The sequence below is a fragment of the Narcine bancroftii genome, chromosome 8 (assembly GCF_036971445.1).
Source record: "Narcine bancroftii isolate sNarBan1 chromosome 8, sNarBan1.hap1, whole genome shotgun sequence".
In the NCBI taxonomy this organism is placed as follows: domain Eukaryota; kingdom Metazoa; phylum Chordata; class Chondrichthyes; order Torpediniformes; family Narcinidae; genus Narcine; species Narcine bancroftii.
The window spans coordinates 92,303,515-92,328,399 of record NC_091476.1 but is presented as its reverse complement, the minus strand read 5'-3'; the positions used below and the strand labels follow the sequence as shown (position 1 = coordinate 92,328,399).

The 24,885-nt window shown below is 45.4% G+C and overlaps 1 protein-coding gene across 9 annotated transcripts in view; it reads left to right on the top strand.

Moving 5' to 3' along the window:
- The first annotated feature begins 254 nt into the window (after positions 1–254).
- The window catches only part of robo3 (roundabout, axon guidance receptor, homolog 3 (Drosophila)), a 361,322-nt gene continuing 336,691 nt past the window's right edge, over positions 255–24,885 (top strand). For 8 of the 9 annotated variants that reach the window (XM_069894503.1, XM_069894505.1, XM_069894502.1 and 5 more), the window contains exon 1: positions 1,851–2,148. In XM_069894503.1, coding sequence (XP_069750604.1) covers positions 1,923–2,148 — 226 coding nt within the window. In that variant the 5' untranslated portion in view covers positions 1,851–1,922. Of the gene's footprint in view, positions 1,111–1,850; positions 2,149–24,885 lie in introns of those variants that run through there. The other variant, XM_069894506.1, reaches the window with a different exon arrangement.

Here is a 24,885-nt window from a genome sequence, read left to right as displayed (position 1 = left end):
GATGCGGGTCGAGCAACTTCAGGGGAAAAAGAAGCAATGATCAACGCTTCAGGTCGGACCCCTCCATCGAGGGTTGTCCATTGAAACGGAGACCAGACTCGCAGCTTCATTTGCCTTTGGAACGCATTTTGTCAAGGAAGCAAAGACGATCAATATTTTTAAGTAGAGGTAAATTGATTATTGATATGAAGCGGGGTTAAAGGTGACGGGAGCAGATGGGAAGGAGAAAGCGGGTCAAAAACAATTCAGCACTGAACGGTGGAGTGGTGCCGCTCTGAATTCGTGCGGCGCGAAGCGTTCATTCCCATTCGGCTCTCCCACGGATGCCGGGTCTCGCCGGCATCTTCCGCTTCTAATCAGCTTTCCAGCCTTTCGGGCTGCGTGGAGTTCGACGCGAGGGAGAAGCCCCGGCTTAACTTCGCGGGGAGCCAGCAGGGGTCGTGAGCAGCGGGTGTGAACGGATTCTCCGCTCCCCAGACCGTCTGACATCAGCTCCCGCTGCCTCGACCGAGGAACCAGTGAGCCTTCCAGTCCACTTGCACACTGTGTCAGCTCCCTTGTCCGTATCCTCCACCCCCCCCCCCCCCCCCCAATGCTTTTCCACGGACACTTGTGGACTAAGTGTTATTTTTGATTAAAATCCCGGGACGATCACCCCACGGGACCCAGTGACGAGCAGAGAACCCTGGCGCGCCTGTGAAAGGATCGTCCGCAGATCAACCGGAGGAGGGAGGATCAGGGATAAGAAGGGGAGGGGGTGCCGAGCCTCCTCGGGCGGTGCGGAGAGGACGGGGCGAGACGGAATCAACTTTGGAACAAGTTAACCTGAGCCAACTCGGCAGCAGGGAGACGGGGGACGCCGCCGGGATCTATGCGAGCGATACCTGCCTGGCTTGTTTGCAAAGCTTTGGCCGGAGTTGGAGGGGTTCGGAGCCTGAGGAAGCCCCCGTCTGCTCTCTTGGTCGGAGAAGGGGCTATTTGGAGCCAACCTGTGGGGCAGTTTTGTTTTTGGTCGCCCTGTCGGATTTGGGTTGAAGGAATCCGCGATGCCAGCCAGGGTCCTCGGGATACTGCATTTACTCTTACCTCTCATCGTCACCTCAGCTGCGGGTAAGGAGAACACAGACGTGCCATTTTTTTATTTATTCTGGATAACAAGCGGGGCGGGGAAATCAGTAAGGATTGGGAATGTATCGGTCTCCGTTCATTAGATACGAGGATGTTAGGCACAAATGCGACCACTTTAGGTGCAAGCTCGTTCTCGGACGAATCCCAGCAGAAGCAAATGATAACGACGGGACTCAATGCGGAGAGATGTCCCAAGGTTTCCAGTGAGCTCGCAGGGTGTGGACGAGTGAGAGGAAAGGGTGGGATATCAGCCGAAACTTGGTCCATGTGTCACACAGATGTGTGCGGTTTAGCGTGGGCAGCCTTAAAACCAGCCGTGGGATAAACTTTGTGGTACGTGTGTGTTGGAAGCGGTCTTGGTTGACTTTAACTGGCGCTCAACACACACGCAATGTACAAAGAAGGCCAGACCAGTTTTTTAAAAAAAAAGAAAATCTGCCCCGGGAAACGCATCCCCTCTTGTAAAATCCTTCTGTGTCCTGTCGCGCCTCCCCCCCCCCCCCCCCCCCCAAACGAGAAAAAAAACTCTATGCCATATCTACCAGCACGGCTGAGAGTGAAGCTGGACATAGACATGTCAGTGCGAAGAGTCGACGTGGACATGGTGTTCTGAGAGATAATAGGCGGGGGAGGGGGGGGGGCGCCATTTGTGCAGATAGCGGGAAGGTAAATGCCAAATAAAAGAAGTGACTCCCCCAGCCTCCCACCCCTGATGCGGTGCCCTCGCCCTGACCACTCATTTGCTGGGTGCCCTGTCGGTGCAGCCCGCTCCTGGAGCCCGGCCGGGTGTGCAGATGGAACGGGTGTTTGGCAGCCCCAGCACGTGGTGCGAGTGGGCAAACATTGCAATGAAAGCGAGAAGCGTGTGTCGGTGTGTGGGGAACAGAAGAGAGACTCCCTCTCCATGCATCAATCACAAAAGGACGCCGTCAGGGAATCCATTTAAAAGTCTTCTGATTTCTGAGAGGCAGCGACGCACGGGGCGAAGACACCGAACCGGAGCGCTGGCGTTTCGTCCTGGTATCTCATTTAGTTTCTCGTTCACTTCTTCGTCGCGGGAATCGCCTCCCCCCTATTTGAGTGGACTTTCTCTGGGGCAGGAGTAAAAACACGAAAGTCTGCAGACACCGTGGTTGAAGTTAATGCTGGTGAAGCTCATTGGGTCAAACAGTGTCCTTCATGGAGCAAAATCACCAACATTTCGGGCTTGAGTCCTTCATTGAGGTCTTGTCATTTCAAGATTCTGTCTTCCCTTGATGAAGGGCTCAAGCCCGAAACGTTGGTGATTTTGCTCCATAAAGGACACCATTTGACCTGCTGAGTTCCTCCAGCAAGCTTGTCCTTACTTCTCTGGGACCTCTGCACCTCTCCGCCCGCACTGCTGCTTCCTGACCAACCGTTCTGATTTTGCCTGTATCCCTTCAATAAGCATGAACCCTGCAAATAGCGAGGACCGTGTGGTGGGGGGGGGGGGGGGGGGGGGGGGACGGGACCAGGCTTGGAGCGTCCTGTCAGCAGTCTCAGCCGTTCTGCTCCAGACTCTCGCAGAATTTTGGATTAAGATGGCTTTTTATTTAAAAAAAAACCATCCGCGTCTGGACTGGGACCTGGGCGGCTGACCCGAGGCTCCGCAACCCTGGCTGGGACCACGCACGACCCCTGCTGACGGCCGAGTTAGCCAATTCGTGTGGCCAACGATGTATTTGCGCCGCCTGGATGTTTTGGGGGCAGTGTTTAGCAAGTTGGGGGGGGGGGGGGGCGGGGGAGGGTTGTTTTGAAGTTCTACGGTTGATCAATTAGTGAATCCACTTCCTCAGTTTCCTCGTGTTCTCCTGTTGTTTACTTGCCCACACAACCGTGAATGGATCTGGAGGATCATTAACTGGCTGCCAGTTAAATGCACACTAAATAACACAGCATTAACAACGAGAACTGCATTAAGGTGTTGCCAACCAATTATCTCACCCAAAGTGGGACTCTAAATGTGGGTGGGATTGTCACATTCGGGTGTAAATCCCCCAACATTTTGGGATAAAATATTCCTCGCCCCAACCCCCCCCCCCCACCCCATGATCAAGCTTCCAGTTTTGATCTTCAGTGTTTTGCACCTCGCCTTCCTTCTCAGCCCCTCAGTGGTGATACTATTTCACAGCACATTATTAAAAGGCGCTCCGTTCCAACATTGTCTCGCTGCCACATCCCACTCTCTTCCACAGACCCTTGGTATGAACACTCCTTCCATCACACCCATCGCCGACCCGTGCCTCTGTTCGTGACCCTCACGATGGGGTGTTCTGCTCAAAAACGTGAGCTGGCGCATCACCTTGTGTTATAACCTCCCCCACCTCTCAATCCTCGCCACAAAGAAACATTGCAGAATTTGAGGGGTGCGGGGGGGGGGGGGTAAGTGGGGGGAGAGAGAGAGAGATGCCAGCCTTGGCAGCAGGAAGACACGAAAGGGACAGTCGCTTTCTTTACATATATATATATATATATATATATATATATATAAAAGCCTCGCCCCGGGGTGAATGCATGCGTTTCCCCCAGTCGGTCCTCGGGTCGCGGCGTCCATTCGGCAGTGGACTTTTCCTCTTTCTGCAGTCCCATCCACTTCGATCACCGCTGTCTCCTTATTTGCGACGCAGTTCTCATTCTCAGAACTATCCAAAGCGGTTTCCGCTGAAACCCTGATGGCCTCACGGTGTTGGCCGCTGGACGCATTCTGACCAGGAAAGGACACAGCTGTGTCAGGGCAATTAAAAAAAAAACCCAGAAATCTGCGATCACATGCTCTCTCAGGCACTCTGCAAAAGTCCAGCAAAAATTCTGTGTTTTAATATGTTTGTATGCAACCTGCTCTAACAGTTCTTCCCAAACCACCTCTCAGAACTCTGTCCCAGTTAAAATGCATTGTCTGAAATAAGCTGTGCATTTTTGCCAAGGTTTCCAGTCGTCCCAAATTAAAGTTGGAACCCTGCTGACAAGGACTGGAGGAAACAGGAGCCGAAGTAGGGCAGCAATCCTGCCTCACCATTCGAGGTGATCAGGCCCGATCTAGGCTGGCCTCAACTCCTATGCCCCTAAGACATGGCAGCAGAATTGAGCTATTCTGCACCTCAGGGCTGTGTGCTCAACCCACTCCTGTTTATGTTGCATGACTGCATCACCAGATCCAGCTCCAACAGTGTCATCAAGTTTGTAGATGACACAACAGTTGTTGGCCCCATCAGCAACAACAATGAGTCGCTTTGCAGAGAAGAGGTGGAAAATCTCGTTTAATGATGTGAGTGTAACACATGGGTCTCAATATGGACAAGATGAAGGAGATGATTGTAGACCAGGAATGACCATCTTCCAGTACACATCAATAACACTGTAGTGGAGAGAACCAAATTCCTTGGAGTTTGCTTAACAAGTCACCTATCATTGACCTACAACATCTGCTCACTTGTCAAGAAGGCACCACCGTGACTGCACTTACTGAGAGGGCTGAAGTGGGCAAGGCTACCAGCTGCCATCATGCCAACCTTCTACACGTGTTCATACAGTGTGGTATGGTTGCTGCAGAGAAATGGATCGCAGGTCAATCCACAGGACCATAACAGCGCCCCCCCCCCCCCCCCAATCCCCCCAATTGATGTGATCTACCAGGATCATTTTCTGAAGAGGGTGCACAAAGTTAATGAGGTCATCTTCCATCCCACACACAGCATCTTTCAGCTGTTCCCATCGAGAAAGAGAGATACAGGAGTATCAGAGTCGACACCACCAGGCTGAGAAACAACTTCTTTCCACAGGCAGTGAGACTGCTGAATGACTGAAAAACTGCTCACACTAACCATCTGAGACTTTCATATTTTATAAACCATATGTATTTATTTATTTGTATATATGAATACCTGTGCTGCATACGTATTGTTTGTCTGTATGTGTGTTATGTCTGGTTGTGCGTCTGCGTGTTTTGCACCGAGGACCAGAGAACGCTGTTTCTTTGGGTTGTACTTGGGCAATCAGATGACAATAAACTTCACTTGACATGACTTGACTTGACCAGCTGTAAGTTAGCTTTAGTAGTATGAATCAAGCACCTACCAATGGGGTGCACAAAGTCCCAAAGTTAACGTAGCTGAGTCTGGATGTTAAAATCCAATAACTTTCTTGTAGCTCTCACTACCTACACTCCTATTTCCCCTTCACAATCGAGTTTATTCTCAGAACCTGACCCTTCCTGCCACATTCAGGCTTTCTGTGCCCTGGCTGAGTGCCTGTTTTGTCCTGATATTTTGTTCCTCTGTTGGCCTATTAGGAAAATATTGGCAATCAATATCCAAAATGTCAAAAAACATCAGTCAATGTTAGGAAGCAGTTGATATCTTCTGACACTTCAGCTGAAGAAGCAGTGTTCGGTAATACTGTAAAGCCAAGGGGTTGTCACAGAACGGAATAACGCCAATAATTGAAAATGTTTGAAGTCAAGAGGGAGGGAGCTGCTACAGTGAAGGAAGGTCGGAATCAGAGGTGAGGAATAATGAGGGGATGAAGGGACAGGGCTGTGATGGGATGGGTTACTGGAAGAAGTTTTAATTCTTTCCATAAATAAAGCAGACTGATTCTTGGCACTTAGTCCTGGCATCTGTTCTGTGCTTTGTCAAGGTCAGAGCAGCCTGAATTTGCTCTTTTTTATTCAGTCAGATGTCAGTTCAATGCTGCAGACTGTCCCTTTCCTGATGGTGCCTTGACATGACTCTCAACCAGCCAAGTTTGGATCCAAGTTATTTCTCCAGCACGACCGAGAACCACCTCAAAGATATTGAAGGAAAGCAAGGCAGCTGAGATTCAGAGGGGATTTCCAATTCAATTAGATTGCAATTAGGCTGGATTAACACAGCAGCTCACAAATTACCCACACAGCCTGTCCCTCTGGACAATTCTTGCCCCATCTGTGGAAGAAACTATACTTCCGATTTTGGCCTCGTCAGTCCTACATAATGGAGTGGAAGCGATTTGTCCTCGAACCTGAGAGATTGCCCAAGAAGGGGAAGGAAAGATGAACTCAACATCCTCCTCACTGGCCTGATAGTAAATCATGGAACGAAGCAGTGTGGAAATAGATTTGGCCTATTGTGCTAGTAAATAGCTTTATATTAGCTGTTCCAAATAATCCCATGCTCCTTCCCCTTTCCCACATCTGCAATTTTCTCTTTTTCAAGGATGAATGCAGTTTCATTTTGTGTGTTAACAACCAGATGTTTTTATCCTATGGCTTCCACTGAAGGGAGATTTTACATTCCAGTAGCATGTCTCCTAGGTTTGGTGCAAAGTCATGAACAAGATCCTCCCTTGCAAGGTTAACCACAAGGAGAATAAATATTGCTGCAATCGTCCAACTGCTGAACATTCACTTCTGCATGTCGGATTGATTGGATGAAAGGAATCTAAGTAAACAAGTAAGGACTGTCTTGATTCAGTTCCCTCTTTGTATTCAATACAAATTGGTACCATTTCCTTGGAGTGGAGAATGGAGAACAAATGGAGGTGAGGGATTGGATCAGATCTTTGTCAGAGGGAATTTTCCTCGGTGCAGCTTCTCCTCCTTGCACCAGACCTGGCAGGAAAGTGCCAGATTAGTGGAAATGCGAGGAGATGTCCTCAGAATCCATCTCTACTGTCCTTGATGAAACCATTCACCTTTCACGCCACCTGAAGTCAGTCTAACAGGTTTTCTATCTGAAGCTCCCAGGATCAAAACAAATACATCTCTTTCGGTACAGGTATACCCTGCTTTATGAAAGTAGAAGAGCGTTCCTATGAAATCTTTCATAAGCTGAAATCGCGTAAAGTGAAGACTCATTCCCTACTACTGAAGCCTATTTTTGTAAAAGCGAAAACCTATTCAAATTTCTCTCGGATAGCAAACAGGTTTCTCTGCGTAAAGCGAATATGCGTAAAGCAGGGTATACCTGTAATGAGAAAAAAAGTAACTTTGTTAATTTGGTGTGAATGTGAAACTTGCTCCCCATAGAGTCATACATCAACCCTTCAGCCCACTAGATCAACACTGACATTCAGTACCCATCTATACTAATCCCATTTACCAGCATTTGGTCTGTAGCCTTCTACACCTTGGTAATTGATGTATTTGTCTAGATACTTATTAAATTCGCGAGTCTCTGCCTCCACCAATCTCTAAGACAGTACAATCAGATTCCACCCACCCTTGCGCTGAAAATATGATTCCTCCAGTCCTGTATAAACCTTTTCCCTTTACCCTAAACCAATGATGCATTTGGGACAAAAAGCAAATATGTACTCAAATAGGAGGACATGTTAAACATTCTAATGCAACAAGGCTTATCTATGTTTAAAGCAAAGCACCCACTTAAGCCCATCAAGCTTAATGACCTATTTCCTTGCTGAGAAAGGAAATCATTCAGAGGCAAAAAAATATCATGGGGACACAGAGGGTAGTGTTGCTGCCTCACAGCTCCAGTGACGTTGATTCAACTTGGACCTCTGGTGATGTCTGCAGGCTTTGGCTTCCTCCCCCTGAATCCCAAGAATATGCCAGTTGACAGTGTGGTTTGGCCACTGTAAATTCAGATTTCAGATTTATCGTCAGAGTACATACATGACATCACATACACCCTGAGATTCGTTTTCTTGTGGGTGACGCAGAATTACCACTTACTTTATGGCAGTCCTAAAAAAAACTGACTCAATGTGCACATATAAACAAATGCAAACAAACGGAGCAATACAGAGATAGCAAAAAGTGCAAAAGTAAGAGTTCTTAAATTAGATTAGATTCAACTTTATTTTTATTGTGCAAAGACAAAGACAATGAAATTCATTTAGCATCGAAACAGGTCAGAGAATAATGCTATTTACAGGTAGCAAATAAGTCCCTGATTGAGGTTGTTGTTGAGGAGTCTGATGGTGGAGGGGCAGCAGCTGTTCTTAATCTGCTGATGGCCCCGATACCTCTTTCCTGATGGCAGCAGTGAGAACAGAGCATGTGCAGGGTGGTGTGGATCCTTGATGACTGCTGCTGCTCTCCGTCGGCAGTGTTCCCTGTAGATGTTCTCGATGGTGGGAAGGATTTTGGACTGTGTCCTCTACCTTTTGGAGGGCTTTATACTCTGGGATATTGGTGTCCCCATACCAGACTGTGATGCAGCCAGTCAGCAAACATCTGTAGAAATTTGCCAGGGTTTCTGATGTCATACCAAACCTCCGCAAACACCTGAGGAAGTAGAGATGACGACGTGATTTCTTCACGGTGCCACTTGTGTGTTGGGTACAGGAAAAATCATTTGAGATAGTGACTTCCAAATATTTACACTTGCTCACCCTATCCACCTCTGATCCCCCCAAGGATTGTACACCTCTAATTTTCCTTTCCTGAAGTCACTGAGTGCAAGGTAGTTTGTTGTTGATGCACCATTCAGCCAAGTTTTCAATCTTCCTCCTGTATGCTGATTCGTCACATTTTTATACAATCCACCTCCATGGTATTGACAGCAAATTTGTAGATGGTGTTGTTGTCATACCAAGCCACACATTCGTAGGTGTATAACAGTAGCGCGGGGGCTAAGAATGCAGCCCTGTGGTGCTGATGGAGATTGTGGAGGAGATGTTCTTCCTAAACCTCACTGATTGTGGTCTGGAGGTGAAGAAATCCATGATCCAATTACACAGTGGGGTGTTGAATCCCAGGTCTTATGGTTTGATGACCAATTTTGAAGGAATGATGCTGTTAAATGCTGAACTGTAATCTATAAAGATCATCCTGATGTATGGATCTTTGTGTTGAGCCAATGAGAGGGCATCTACCATAGATCTGTTACTATGATAGGAGAATTGTAACAAGCCTATGTTGAAGCTCAGACAGGTGCTGATATACTTCAACACCAGTCTTTCAAAACACTTCATCACTGTTGGTATGAGTGCCACTGGTCGATAGTCATTTATGTGGGTTACCACACTCTTCTTGGGCACTGGTACAATTGACACTTGTTTGAAACAGGTGGGTACCGTACCCTGCTGGAGTGAGATATTGAAGTTGTCCGTGAATGCATTGACAAATTAGTCAGCACTGATTTTTAATACTCTGTCCAGACTGGATTCTTGGGTTCTCTCTCCCAAAGGCAGCCCCGCACATCATCCTCGATACGGACGGGAGTGGGTCATCAGGAAACATGGGGGTGCGTAGTGGTGGTTCTTCCTTGTTCTTGAATCAAGCATAGAAGTCATTGAATTCATCTGGGAGTGAAGCTTTGCCATCTCCTACTGCACCTGATTTGGGTTTGTAGCAGGTTATGTCATTTAGACCCTGCCACAGCTGTCGGATATCCTTCGTTGTTTACATTCTTCACCTGGAAACTCCACTTCCCCCTGGAGATGGCTTTCTGAAGGTTCCTTCTGTTGTGATCTGGATCTCCGTATTTAAATGCCTGTGATCTGGCTCTCAGCAGGTTCTGGACTTCGTCGTTCATCCAGGGCTTGGAATTGTCCCTCATGTTGGAGAATGGCAAGAGGATCAGAGTTAGCATGTGAGATAGGATACATGCCAGAGAAACTATGGCAGTCTGAGGTTGCTCTGAGGACCAGTATAAATCTGATGGACTCCTTGTCTGTCATAAAAATATGAAATATCACAATCAAATCAGCCCAATTTCAAATGTGTAGTTCTAAATTCTCAAAATTCTCATCCAATGGATTATTTTTGAGTTGTTCAGAACTCTTCTAGGGTCCAGATGCGAAGAATTGATGATACCCACTGCAGTCAAGATTTTATTTTTGTATTCAAGATATTTCCTTGTAACCCACTGGTTTGTTCCCGTGTGAGTAATTTACAGCATATAACCATTTACGGCGCGGAAACAGGCCATGCCGGCCTTTCGAGTCCGTACCGGGTGACCAGGTAGAATGTAAAAAAGAACCTACTTCCTTATGAAACCTAAAACACCAGAACAGGAAAGAAAGTTTTTGTAGACAAGACCTAATTAAGCGCATGAAAAATAATTATCTTTGCTATTATTGGATAAAACTCTTGCTTCCATAATAATTAATCTCCAAACTCATGGTCCTCTTAAAATATTGAATTTGGGTAAATCCTGTTTATCACCAGCTCCAGATGAGATGTAATTCAGCACATGTGGAAAGTTTCAATGCAGCAGCGAGAACAGAGCGTGTGCTGGGTGGTGTCCTTGGCATAAGTTCAGGTTGTGAAAAGCCAGAGCAAGGCTGATATTAGGAAAGATATTGACACACAGCTGGAGAAAGTTCCTGAACAGTCAGAGTGTTATATAGCGTGCTCTTTGGCTCAACATTTTATACTAGTCTTCCACTCATCCCATCTTATTCTCCCCATTTCCTCCTCAATTCCCTCGCAGATTCTACCACTCACGCACCTCAGACAATTTACAGTGACCAATTAACCTACATTTTGTGGGTCTTTGAGACATGGAAGCAGATCAAAGAATCTGGAGGAAATCCAGGTGGTTAGCACAAGTACTTGCAAACTTCAGACAGCACTGGAGGTCAGAATGGAGTCCGGAGGTCACTGGTGCTGGCTGCATCACTGCAGCCCCACCCATTATGGTTGATGAGTTAGGGCACTGGATTTAGTTCCGATTAATTGATTCAAACAATCATAATTGTGTACAGTTAAACCCCTTTCAATGAAACCACTTTCTTGGGACCAGTCATTTCCTGTCACAATGTGACATTATTTAAGCAATTATTTGAATTAAAATTAAAATTGTTCTTGCAACAGTCACAAAACTTGTTAAGCCCTCACCTCTTGCTTACTTGCATAATGTAATGGTTAGTATGGCCCAACAATATATTGGACAGGACATTCCCTGTTTCACTCCTTGGTCTGCACCTTATTTGTCACCTTCAGTGCAACTGGAATGCTACATTTACCCCAACACTCCCAGCCCAGGAAGAGGGCAAACTTATCACTGAGTGTCCTCCCTGCATAGCTAGTATGGTACGACAAAAAGTGCATGGTAAACGAAGGTCAACAAGAAAATCTGCAGATGCTGGGGCAGTGCACAAACATGCTGGAGAAACTCAAAATGTCACGCAGCATCCTGAGGAAGTAAAGCACAGTCGAGGTTTGTAGGTCTGAGCTCCTTCGAATCTTTTGATGCAGCGTAACCTACTGAGGCTTTCCAGTACTTCTGTGAACTGCATGGTAAATGAGAAGATTGAACACTATTATGTTGAGCTGATCTTGGCAGATTGATAGACCACGTAAACCTCACCATCCTGATCCCCAGCATGCTTTCTATAAAGGCCTCAGCATTGAAAAGCTGATAGGATTGGGCAGAAAGTGGAGTGACTTTTCTGCTTCTGTGTTTTAAGTCTGGAATGATTGGAGAATAATCTTGGGCTGGATTTGAATGAACAATGCCACGGATTGTGTGTGCTCCCTGCCAGATGAGTTGGGGTCTCCCTATTCTGTGCAGGGAAATCCCTGCATTGGGGCTGAATCCATCATTTTCAAACCCATTTGAAATGAAGATTTTCAACAATGCCTTTCATGTTGGCAGGCCTAACCCCCCCCCCCCCCTGCCAGGCCATTGGGCCACCAGTAGAATTGAATCTGTTTCTGCTCAGCCATAATAAAAAAGCTGAGGCAAACAAGTGGCAATTGGCCAGACCCGAGGAAGGAGACAATGAAGGGGGGGCCTGTGCTTTCTGAGCAATGGGCTCATGGACCATGGACACTGTTTTTCTCTTTGTTTTTGTGTGTGGCAGACAGGGATTTCCATTTGCTTCTTGTGCTGTAAAGCTGAAGCAGCCTCTGGAGAGGGATATTTGCAATTGAATTCCCATGTCTTTTTGTAGGCTATGTGAGGGGGAAGGGAAGAAGAATACCATAAACCAAAGGGGTATTATTCAGCGATCTTCCATGAAAAAAGGAATTGGGATCAAGACTGATTAGCGTCTTAGGTGTTCTTTGACTGAAGAACTATAGCAACAGGCACGGACACAAACAGAATGTGAAAGGTCCATGGACAGGGTGCAGATAACTGTGCCAAACAAATTGAAATTTAAATGGGACTGTGCCTTGGTTGAGTAATAAGTAAACTGGCCTTATTGTTGAGGGCTGTTGTGTTTTATTGCAGCCCTTTTCAAAACAGTGCCTCCAGATTCTCCTTTTACTTTAATTCGTTCTCCACTTGCCATTTAATGGGACCTTGGTTCTGGACTAGTCTGAAGGCTGGTCTAAAACAAAGAGTAACACTTGCTGTTGAATTTGGAAATTGGACAATCTGCCTCGTGTCAAAAAGTATTTGTGTTCAGAGTTGTGGATTCATTTTGTAAGAATGGCAACTGTGATTTACAGCATTGCCACAACGTTTGGCAATCTCACTTTTCTTTTTCCTCAGTAGGATTTATTTGTTGACGTCGCATGACGTAAATGTTCCTCATGCAATATTTTCAAAATCGTTAGGCAGCATTTTCTTGGAAAATGAGAATGTGTTTACTCACAATTTTCTCAACCTCTCAGACAGAGAGAACGCAATGGGAAAACGACCCTCCTTCTCACTAAATGCAAAAGGGGTAACTTTGCGGCTCTGTGAAGGCTAGATAAAGCCTGGGCAGCAGCCAGCCCTTGTTGGAGCTAGTCTAACCCTGCATTAAAGCATTAGCATATCTTTATAGCAGTGGAGAATTGATAGAAGGGGTTATTTTGCTGGTTGACAAGTGATGTTTGCTTGAAGTTCAGGTGCTCACCTGAATATATATTTATATGGTCACCCTACCTTACAGTCATGCCCTCACCTTTTAGATTCTCCGACTCTATGAAACAGACTGCCACCATTCATCCTATCAATGCTACTTGCTTCGTTTCATCTGAGCCTCGAGGATGCCCTACACTATAAATCACTTTAGATTTAGTTTAATTTGGCGTCGTGCTTTGAGCAGACATCATGGGCCAAAGGGCCTGACCTTGTTCAACTATGTTCCACGTTTTCTCCTTCCTGGGCTCAAAAATATACTTCTAGGTTTTATTGAAGGTTATAGCATGGGACAGTCCTTCAGCCCTTCAAACCTATGTAAACCTACTCCCCAACAATTTAATATTTCCCTATCTCACCACCTCCCATAACCCTCCATTTTCCTTACATCCCTGGGCCGATATAAGAATCTTCTGATTGTTTCTATTGAACCAGCCTCAACCACCACTCTCAGAAAAAAAGAAACGTACCTCTGATATCTCCCCTAAACTTTCCTCCACTCATTTTAAATGAATGTCATTTGCTATTCAGACCTTTTTCTATTGAATGAAGTCACGTCAAAGTGTCACCATTACAGATTTGGAATTGGGTTTGCAAAGGGAAACTGGAAGAACTCAACAGGTCAGGCAGCACTCACAGATAGAAATGGTTGGTCAATATTTCAGGTTAGGAACCTTAATTTTGCATTTCTCTGGATTTGTTTTTGTTTATTCACAAATCTTCTACATAAATAATATACATTTATTTAGCACCTCCTTGACAGACTCTGAGCCTTCATGAAATTATTGCAAAGCAGTGGCTGTTAGCTAGAAAGGTGGCTGCTAGATGGCTTTTGGCAGTTGTGTAGATGATGTTTTGGAGCTGGCCAGATGTGGTGATGGGATTTTTTTTTTCTTCTTTGGCTTGGCTTCGCGGACGAAGATTTATGGAGGGGGTAAAAAGTCCACGTCAGCTGCAGGCTCGTTTGTGGCTGACAAGTCCGATGCGGGACAGGCAGACACGATTGCAGCGGTTGCAAGGGAAAATTGGTTGGTTGGGGTTGGGTGTTGGGTTTTTCCTCCTTTGCCTTTTGTCAGTGAGGTGGGCTCTGCGGTCTTCTTCAAAGGAGGTTGCTGCCCGCCAAACTGTGAGGCGCCAAGATGCACGGTTTGAGGCGTTATCAGCCCACTGGCGGTGGTCAATGTGGCAGGCACCAAGAGATTTCTTTAGGCAGTCCTTGTACCTTTTCTTTGGTGCACCTCTGTCACGGTGGCCAGTGGAGAGCTCGCCATATAATACGATCTTGGGAAGGCGATGGTCCTCCATTCTGGAGACGTGACCCATCCAGCGCAGCTGGATCTTCAGCAGCGTGGACTCGATGCTGTCGACCTCTGCCATCTCGAGTACCTCGACGTTAGGGGTGTGAGCGCTCCAATGGATGTTGAGGATGGAGCGGAGACAACGCTGGTGGAAGCGTTCTAGGAGCCGTAGGTGGTGCCGGTAGAGGACCCATGATTCGGAGCCGAACAGGAGTGTGAGTATGACAACGGCTCTGTATACGCTTATCTTTGTGAGGTTTTTCAGTTGGTTGTTTTTCCAGACTCCTTTGTGTAGTCTTCCAAAGGCACTATTTGCCTTGGCGAGTCTGTTGTCTATCTCATTGTCGATCCTTGCATCTGATGAAATGGTGCAGCCGAGATAGGTAAACTGGTTGACCGTTTTGAGTTTTGTGTGCCCGATGGAGATGTGAGGGGGCTGGTAGTCATGGTGGGGAGCTGGCTGATGGAGGACCTCAGTTTTCTTCAGGCTGACTTCCAGGCCAAACATTTTGGCAGTTTCCGCAAAGCAGGACGTCAAGCGCTGAAGAGCTGGCTCTGATGGGATAGGTTAGTCCTAAAAAGCGTAGTTAAACTTTCATCGATATTTACAAACACTGGGCCAGTTATTAAATTTCTGTCCACATTGACCAGACAGTTGATAGCAGTGATTTGCTTATTATTTCAATGGCCTACTTATTGAATGCATTTAAATGAGCCGAAACACACTGGTTACATTTCAGTTTTTGAAATTGACTTGCAATTATCTGGCTGATTGCTGAGAAAGAGCATTCAGGGGATTCTCTGCTATGCAAATTACTTGCTGTATGTCTGCTTCCATAATTGTATTTTGGATCCTGCTCCTTCGCTGGCCTCTTCAAGATCATGATAAGTGACCTGAGCAGCTTATATCATTTTCTTCCACCCACCCTCCTCCTCAATATCCACCCCCTTAAAATAGAGATCAATGGGGGAGCCCAAAGCTCAATACCAAGTTAATGAGAATATCCTTATCCAGAACATGGTGTCAGAAGAGGCTGAAATAAATGGCACAGAAATATTTAAGGAATCAGGATGGAAATGGAAAGAAATTATGATGATATTAGGGTCATATATTCATAGAGCTATATAGAAACAAGCCAAGATGTCCATGTTAACAAGGTTCTCCATCCAAGATGGTCCCACTTCCCTGCATTTAGCCCATTTCCCTCCAAACCTTTCCTATCTAAATATCTTTAAAACATTGCAATTGTACTCATCTCGACAGCTTCCTCTAGCAGCTCATTCCTCGTATGCTTCAGCCTCTGGGTGATGAACTGGAGGCACTTGGGAGGATGCTCATGTGGAGCATCAACCTGTTGGGTAGAATGGCCTGGTTCTGAGCTGCAAACATCCCATGATTGCTGATTCATTCTGTGTTTTGGTTGCCAGACCCATATGGTTATGGTTTCCTAAATGCTGGGTATATTCAGTTGTCCGTAAACTGAAGTCAAATGTCCACTCTCTAGAGCAGCAGTTTTTTTTTGAAAAGTTTATTTAAAATTTTACAAAATACAAATATAAAATACAAAGATACAAAAAAACCCTCTAAATTTACCCCCTATACCCCCCACCCTCCATTCCACTATCCCTCCCCCCCCTCAGAGCTTAACATGCACAAAAGAAAGTATTTATAAACAAACAAATTGAGTGGGTTAGGTTACAGTACATCATTTCAACAATTCAAACAAGAATAATTTAAAAAAATTACTTAACATCTAAATTCATACATTTCAAGTATGGAGTCCACATTTTTTTCAAAAAAAGAATAATTATTTCGCAAATTATATGTAATTTTTTCTAAGCATAAACATGATTAAATTTCATTATTCCATCTCTGTATACTCAACTCTACATCATTTTTCCAAGATACTGCTACTGCCAAACTCAACCGAATAAATGCAATCCAAGATTTATTCAAACGCGCTGCCAATGGATTCATATATCCTAATAAACACAACCATGGATCCACATATAAATCTATTTGGAATAAATCTCGTGGAGTTGTTTTTGTTTGATCAATCTGGTGGAGTTGTGGGGGTAGTGGATTGAATTAATACTGTTATTTAGATGAAATATTCATGAAATACATGAATATCAGCCAGGTGGGGGGGTGGTGGATGGCACTACAGCTTCTGAAGTCATCTGCCACTTGTGGCTTAGACCACACCCGGTCAGTAGAGGGGGTACCACTTTTGTGGGGTTTTTTCTTTCTTTTGAGGGGTTTAAAGAGGGTGAAGGAGGGGTTTTTTTCTTTCTCCTTTTTTTATTTTTTATTTTTTTTACTGTTTATTTGTATTTTATTTAGATCATGGTTAAAGGGCAGGGGGGGAGGTTGTGTTAAAAGTAATTTGTTAAGATAAAATAAGTAAAGAGCAGCAGTTCTCAACATTTTTTTTCCACTCCACTCACATACCATCTTAAGTAATCCCTTACTAACCACAGATCACCTATAGCATAGGATGCCATGAGTGCTCTGTGTAAGGGATTACTTAAGGTGGCATGTGAGTGGGGAAAAAAAAGTGAGAATTATCATACTGACCTAGAAAATCAGTTTTACTTAAGGGATTACTTAAGGTGGCATGTGAGTGGGAAAAAAAAGTGAGAATTATCATACTGACCTAGAAAATCAGTTTTAGCGGAGTGTCCAATGACCATAACTCATCAGAACACTTCCTTTTTATTTCCAAGGTATGTAAAGTTATTATGGGATACGTGTATTAGCTAATTCGTCCTGAGTTTGAACCTGCAACCTTTCCCACATGTCATGCTTAACATTACACTGGTGGAGGCTTAACTAAGAGAGAAGAAAAAAAAGTGTGTTTATGAGGGAGACTATTATATTACCTGAACTCTCAACATCCTCTACAGCTGAATTTACTTATAAGCTCAGTCACTTTTGTTAAGTAGAAATTTATTGAAACCAATTGGTTTCTTCTTAACACCAATTGGAAGGAACAGTTCATCTCTTTCTGGGAGAGCAGTGTTGTCCATGACAGTGGAAGACAGCCAGTTCCCATAAGACCCCAGACGACAAGAAGGGGTCTCAGTTAAATGCTTTATGTGAAAGGGATTTCTTCTGGCAATCCAGTCCACAATTACATCCTAACATGGTTAGCGTAGCGGGTAACATAGTGCCATTGCAGCGCCAGTGACCCGGATTCGAATCTGCCGCTGCCTGTAGGGACTTGGTAGGTTCTTCCACTGTGACCATGTGGATTTCCTCTGGGTGCTCTGGTTTCAACCAAAATTCAAAAGACATGGGGGTTAGTAGGTTAATTGGTCAAACAGGTATATTTGAGCAGTGCAGGCTCAAGGGCCAGAAGGTGCTGTTACCGTGCTGTATCTCTAAATCAGTTGTTCTCAACCTTTTTCTTTCCACTCACATACTACATTAAGTAATCCCTATGCCATAGGGGCTTTGTGATTAATAAGGGATTGCTTAAGGCAGTAAGTGAATGGAAAGAAAATGTTTGAAAAACACTCTTTTAATCAGACCTAATTGACTCGTTATGTGCACGGTTTCATAACTCCAAAGGAAATGGGCCAATGACAATTTTTCTCAAACAAAGCATTTCAGTAAGAATTAGATCTAGAGCAGTGATTCTCAACTTTCCCTTCCCACCCACATACCACGTTAAGCAATCCCTTACTAATCACAGAGCACCAATGGCGTAGGGATTACTTAAAGTGGGAAGATAACAGTTAAGAACCACTGCTCTAAATTTTAAAAAGTCCTGGAGTGGGTTTGAAGTTGCCAAGCTAACAAGGATAAATTGTGAGTGGTGACCACCTGGAGAACCCCTGGAAAGTAGAGAGATAAAAAAGCTCAGGTTCATTTGTAGCTCACCCTCCTTCCCTTTACCTCTCCAAGTGTTTTGCATTTGATTTGGCCTCCTTATGTCTATTTGGCACCGAGTAGTGGAAAAATGAAAATTGATTTAAGAAAAATAAGAACAGGAGTGGAATTAATGGGTGGGAGATTTTAATTGCACTTTCTATTAACATTCCCAGCTGTCCCTCTTCCATATCCATATTTCATTATGGGTGTAAGGTAACTTCTTACTGTCAGTTCTCACCTATTGTATTTCCTTCAATCAATCTCTTCCACATCTATTTTACCATCATTGCCCTGTCAAACTGTCAGGTACAACTGGTCCCAGCTGCTCTTTGTAAAGGCCCAGTGCAATCTGACTCACCATAAAGCCATGACAGGACTCAATTCACACAGGTACTGTTTCAAAATGTTCTTCTGTGTCAACCCAGAGAAATGCATCCATGCACTTGAGTGAAAGCTGGTCTTTGCCCCTTTTCTGTTTAATAAAAAATCTTTAGAAGAGTATTTTACATCCTAGTCACCCTTGCTCATTTTTTTTCAAGCAATTGTGCTCATCTGGTCTCTGAACTGAATACAGGGTGATATTATCCCGAACTAGTAAAACCAAGGAAGTTTAGATGCCTCGGGAGCAACATCCTCAATCCAGCTATTAACTTTTCAGTTGTCCGTTCTTTTCTTCCAAAACACAATTTACATTTATGGGGGATCTCCCAAAGAGTAGTGGGAGTATGGAACGAGCTGCCAGCTGAAGTGGTGAATGCAGGCTCATTTTTCACATTTAAGAAATATTTGGGCAGGTACCCGGACGGGAGGGGTATGGAGGGCTATGGACTGGGTGCAGGTCAGTGGAATTAGGCAGAGTAATAGTTCAGCACAGACTAGAAGGGCCAAAGGGCCTGTTTTCTGTGCTGTAATGTTCTATGGTTCTATATTAGGGGATCTCAAGTTACTTGACAGCAGTGGTTCTCAACCTTTTTTCTTTCCGCTCACATGCCACTTTAAGTATTCCCTGTCCCGTAGGTGCTCCATGATTAGTAAGGGATTGCTTAAGCTGGTATGTGGGTGGAAAGAAAAAGTTTGAAAACCACTGTTTTAATCGTCCCTCATTGACTCGTTATGTGCACGGTTTCAGAACTCCAAAGGAAATGGGCCAATGACAATTTTTCTCATGCAAAATATTTCAGTAACATTTGGGTCCAGAGCAGGGATTCTCAACCTTCCCTTCCCACTCACATACCACGTTAAGCAATCCCTTACCAATCACAGAGCACTTATGGCATAGGGATTATTTAACGTGGTATGTGAGTGGAAAGAAAAAGGTTGAGAACCACTGCTTTACAGCATTGAGGTTCATAGAAACATATTATTTCAATGTAGGAAATGTGGCAAGCATTATTTACACAGCAATGTAAACAAGGTTTTCTGATATAATGCTTAAGAGGTCATTTTGGCCAAGAAATTTCTGGGATGTTTACTATTTCACTTCCAGCATTAAGCGTTCCCTCAGTGCTGAACAGAATTATCAGCCTGGACATTGTGTTTCACTATCTAGTGTGGGAAGTTAACAGGCAACCTTTGGCTTAGGGGGTCAGTGATAGGAATGAATGAGCCACAGGCAAACATTTTCAATGGGATGTCTCTCAAAGCTATAGTACCTTATACAATATGGGATCAATGTAATCAACATTATCGATCATTACCAGTAGGAGAAAATATGTTCCAATGATCCAACTGGTCCAAAGACGATGTTATAGCCTTACGGCTTCACTCTGTCCTGGCTCACTTGGAGAATGATGCCTCATACATCAGAATGCTCTTCATTGATTTCAACTCAAGGTTTACTACATTCTCTCCCCAGAGGCTGGTGGCAAATCCTCCCTGGGACTCAACATTCCTCTCTATTACTGATCCTGGACTTTGTAACTGAAAGATCATAGTCAGTCTGGGTTGGTAGCAGAACATCGAGCACCATCACACTGAGCGCTGGTGCATCTCAGGGCTGTGTGCTTAGCCCATTCCTGTTCATTCTACTGACCCATGACTGCATCGCCAGATCCAGCTCTAACAGTGTCAGAGTTTGTAGATGACACAACAGTCGTCGGCCTCATCAGCAACAACGATGAGCTGCACTACAGAGAAGAGGTGGAAAATCTCGTGAACTGGTGCAAAAGTAACAACCTGAGTCTCAACGTGGATAAAATGAAGGAGATAATCATGGACTTCAGGAGGACCAGGAATGACCACCTTGCACTACACATCAACAACTCTGAAGTAAAACAAGTGGCAAGCACCAATTTCCTTGGAGTTCATGTAACTAATGACTTATTCTGGACACACGATGTCTCCTCACTTGTCAGGAAGGTACTTCCTGAGAAGACTGAAGTGGGCAAGGCTACCAGCCACTATTATGTCAATCTTCTATGGGAGCTCTATTGAGAGCATCCAGGCCGGCTGCATCACAGTGAGGTATGGTTGCTGCAGAGAAATGAATCCGAGGTCAATCCACAGGACCAGAAGAGTGGCAGAGAGGATCACTGGAGACTCCCTACCTCCCTCATCACTGGGATCTACCGGGATCACTTTCTGAACCGCAAAATCATTGCGGACCCCTTCCACCCTGCACACAGCATCTTTCAGCTGTTCCCATCAGGGAAGAGATACACTGCCAGCACACCAGGCTGAGGAACAGCTTCTTCCCATGCTCAGTGAGAATGCTGAACTCCCAACATCTGAGTCTCTCATATGTAAAGCAATATTTAGTTATTTATGTGTATAGATTAAATACTTGTCCAGTATATGATTTGTTTGTCTGGATGTGCGTTATGTCAGGTTGTGTGTCTGCATGTTTTGAACCGAGGACTGGAGAACGCTGTTTCGTGAATTGTACTTTTGTAATCAGATGACAATAAACTTGACAATGAAATTGAATTCTAGGCATCCCTCAATGGTCAGTTTTATTCTCCTTCTCGGTTTGGAAGATTAGAGTCAGTTGGAGTTTCTTTGCCTGGATTCAGTGAAGCGAACTAGGAACTGTGGTTCTCCTGTGCTCTCTGATTTCAGATCTCTATGAGGAATGACACAAACTGCACCTATCTCAGATTTCCTTATGCTATTTGAGTAGTCTGCTCACACTCTGTTGTTCATTGTAGAGTTTAGAACTGCACTAGTGGTCTGTAGTCATGTAATGATCTACAGTCATTTCACACTCGGGTTCAACAGCCAGAACTGTGAGATACAGTAAAGCTACTTTGAAAGAGATTTTTAGTGTTTTTAACACTCCCTCCACCATTGCCAACTGATATCATGCTCCAATTATGCGGAAGATTCTTCTGATAATAGCACAGATGCACTGTATACTTGAGTAGTTGAGCCCATCTTCTACAATGCAAATTCTAGCTTGTACCAGACTCTTCTTTCTTTGGCTTGGCTTCGCGGACGAAGATTTATGGAGGGGGTAAATGTCCACGTCAGCTGCAGGCTCGTTTGTGGCTGACAAGTCCGATGCGGGACAGGCAGACACGGTTGCAGCGGCTGCAGGGGAAAATGGTTGGTTGGGGTTGGGTGTTGGGTTTTTCCTCCTTTGCCTTTTGTCAGTGAGGTGGGCTCTGCGGTCTTCTTCAAAGGAGGTTGCTGCCCGCCGAACTGTGAGGCGCCAAGATGCACGGTTTGAGGCGAGATCAGCCCACTGGCGGTGGTCAATGTGGCAGGCACCAAGAGATTTCTTTAGGTAGTCCTTGTACCTCTTCTTTGGTGCACCTCTGTCACGGTGGCCAGTGGAGAGCTCGCCATATAACACGATCTTGGGAAGGCGATGGTCCTCCATTCTGGAGACGTGACCCACCCAGCGCAGTTGGATCTTCAGCAGCGTGGACTCGATGCTGTCGACCTCTGCCATCTCGAGTACTTCGACGTTAGGGATGAAAGCGCTCCAATGAATGTTGAGGATGGAGCGGAGACAACGCTGGTGGAAGCGTTGTAGGAGCCGTAGGTGATGCCGGTAGAGGACCCATGATTCGGAGCAGAACAGGAGTGTGGCCAGACTCTTAGCATTAGGTAAAACTACAACTTGAAGCAGGAACCTGCAAGCACAGGGCCAGTGTGGTGATGCAGCTCTTGGATGCCATTTTTCAGGAGTTTCCGTAAGGTTGACATTGTCAGGCAATGTTTTACTGGGTGCAGGGCAATCGATAACACCATGTGCACATTCGCCATTTATTCGGAGTGCGCAGTGGGACAGAGCATGTGCCTTCATCCCTGAGGCTTGGATTCAACTTAAACCAGACAGATGGGGTGAAAGCTGTTATGTTTTGCATTTAAATACTTTATTTATGCAGACTCAGGCGAGCTTGTGTTGATACAAATCTATGGTACAAATTGCATTCCCTTCCCCCTATCCTGCCACCCTCCAACTATTGATAATTTATAAACAGAGCAAATAAAGCAGTAAGGAGTCAGCTGCGGCTCATCGCTGAATCAGAAGTCAGGCCTTTAAGGTTCCACTCTGGTGCCTTCTTGCTCTGCTACACTGTTGGAAGTGTCTTTTGGATGAGGCATTAGATCCAGACCAACCCTCCCATTCAGGATAGCAAGGTGTTATTCAACAAAATGCCTTAGTGTTCTCCTAGATACACTGGCTAACATTAACCCCTAAACTAACATTAGCAACTTTCAGGTGCATTCTCTGCCAAGAATATGCCTGCAGAAGTGGATTCAGACCTGTGGAATGGTTGTTCAGGTGACAGCGCTGAAAGTGCAGTGCTGGCCACTTGAAAGGGACAGCTGCACAGGAGGCGCCTCGGAGTGCACTCCGGCTCCTGTCCCTTCGGGATGTCAGGGTTGGGGCGGCCGCCCCAGCATCCCGCGCCTGCTGCCCCAATGCTGACAGCCCGCGCCAGCTGCCCCAGCATCCCGCGCCGGCCACCCCAGCGCTGACAGCCCACGCCTGCCGCCCCAGCACTGACAGCCCGTGCCGGCCGCCCCAGCCCAGACATCCCGCACCGCCCCCCCCCCCCCCCTGCCCTGACGTCCCACACCAGGGGGCAGTGGCAGCGGGGAGGGGGTTGTCAGGCACTCACCAGCTGATTGTCATCCCCTTAGCAGCTGCTTTCAGGCGGCTGCATTCAGGTGCCTAGGGGGAATTTAAGTGCTCTGGCGATTATCCCTACTGGAGGAGGGTTACAAACGGAGCATTCACGTGCGTGTCTTTAGCCACATGGGGGGGAGAATATGCGGCTTTACAATGGGGTGTTCAGGCCACCTGAAAGGGCCTATATAAAGTCTTTATAGAAGCAAAGATTCCAACCTGCATTGCTGGCAGTGTAATATTATTACTAGAGAACTTTGAAGGAATGGTACATTGCCAATGGGGATTTTTGCCACCAAGAGCATTTCAAAGACTCATTCTCACAATGATCACAGTTTTACATTTAAGTACAGAAACACGGTCAACTTGCATTATATCGAGGCTTCAGCATCACAGCTATTACAAGATGTGATGATAATCAGCCAAATTAAATGTCACCCAGACAATGAGCAAAAGTTTTGTTAAAAATTGAATTTGGTTTGAATTAGTAGTGAAGTGGGAAGAGAGAGTCTGCAAGGCAGTGGATTATAAATTTGAGGTTCTTGACCAGCATGCTGAGCTCCCTCGGCTATTCTTTCCTGACCTTTTGGTGGAACAGTGGTTTAACCTTTTGATGGTCAACTCCATGTTAAATACTGGTTGGGTTGTGTAGATGATGGCTGAAGGCTGAGAACATGCAAACTTTGTTCATCTCCTTCTCCTTGGGCCCCTCCTCTCATCCGGCTGAACTTCCACTTCTCCTCCGTCCTTTCAGTGCCCCCATGAACAATCAGCCTCCAGCGGCCTCAGTCACCGACAGCTCACCCCCAGTAATTTGTTGTCAATGCCGGGTGTCTTCATGTTTCACATAGTGGTCTTTGAGGTGGTGGTATGGACGTCCTGCAGACCATGACCAAGTGGCCAGTTCTTTGGGCAGATTATCCTTTATAATATAGCCATCGCCCATCTGATCGGAGTGGCCATTCAACCTCAAAAGTAATGATCAATGTTTCAATAAACTGTTAACTGTGTGATGTGGCAATAGCCACCAGCAAGATGGCATGCCTTTGAATTGCTTCGTGAACTAATTTCACTGGTTTCCACAATTCCACATTGACTCGGTATAGCTTAATGAAAAATATCCAAGTAGTCCACTGATATCCAAGTGTACTATACTGCAGAGTTGCTGGTAGTTCTCCCATGGAAATGGGTGCATAATTTCTAAGTAGAAGGAGCTTGTTGTGAAAAACCGTCCCAACTAATGGACTTCTCAGAGAAACACTGAGCAGGCAGGTATTCCTTCCAAATCTTCCAAGGGGAAAAAAATGGCTCTACAGAGGCATGTTATGCAGGGTAGGTACTTAGTAAAAGATTATCTTCCAACATTCATTATAAAGGGCACTGCAAAGTGCTTTGTAGCCAATGACATCTGTTTGAGGAAAAAATAGCCTGTATAATGCAGAAAAAATAAATGCCACTTTGCTCAAAACATTGTCCCACAGAGATGAGATAATTGGCCAGATCATGTAACTTTGAATGGGCACTTTCAGGTGGCCAAAATACCCTGATGTAAAGCTGCACATTATACCCTCATGTGGCTGTCGGGAGGCCACCTGAAAGCGCAGGAAGCGCCTGCGAGGCGCACTTTGGGCCCTTTCAGGTGGACCAAGCAATGCTGCAGCAGCCTTTTAAGGCTCCTGTCGCCGCCCTCAAGGCAGAGGGTCCACCTGAAAGAGCTTTATATTTTCCCCATACCCATGT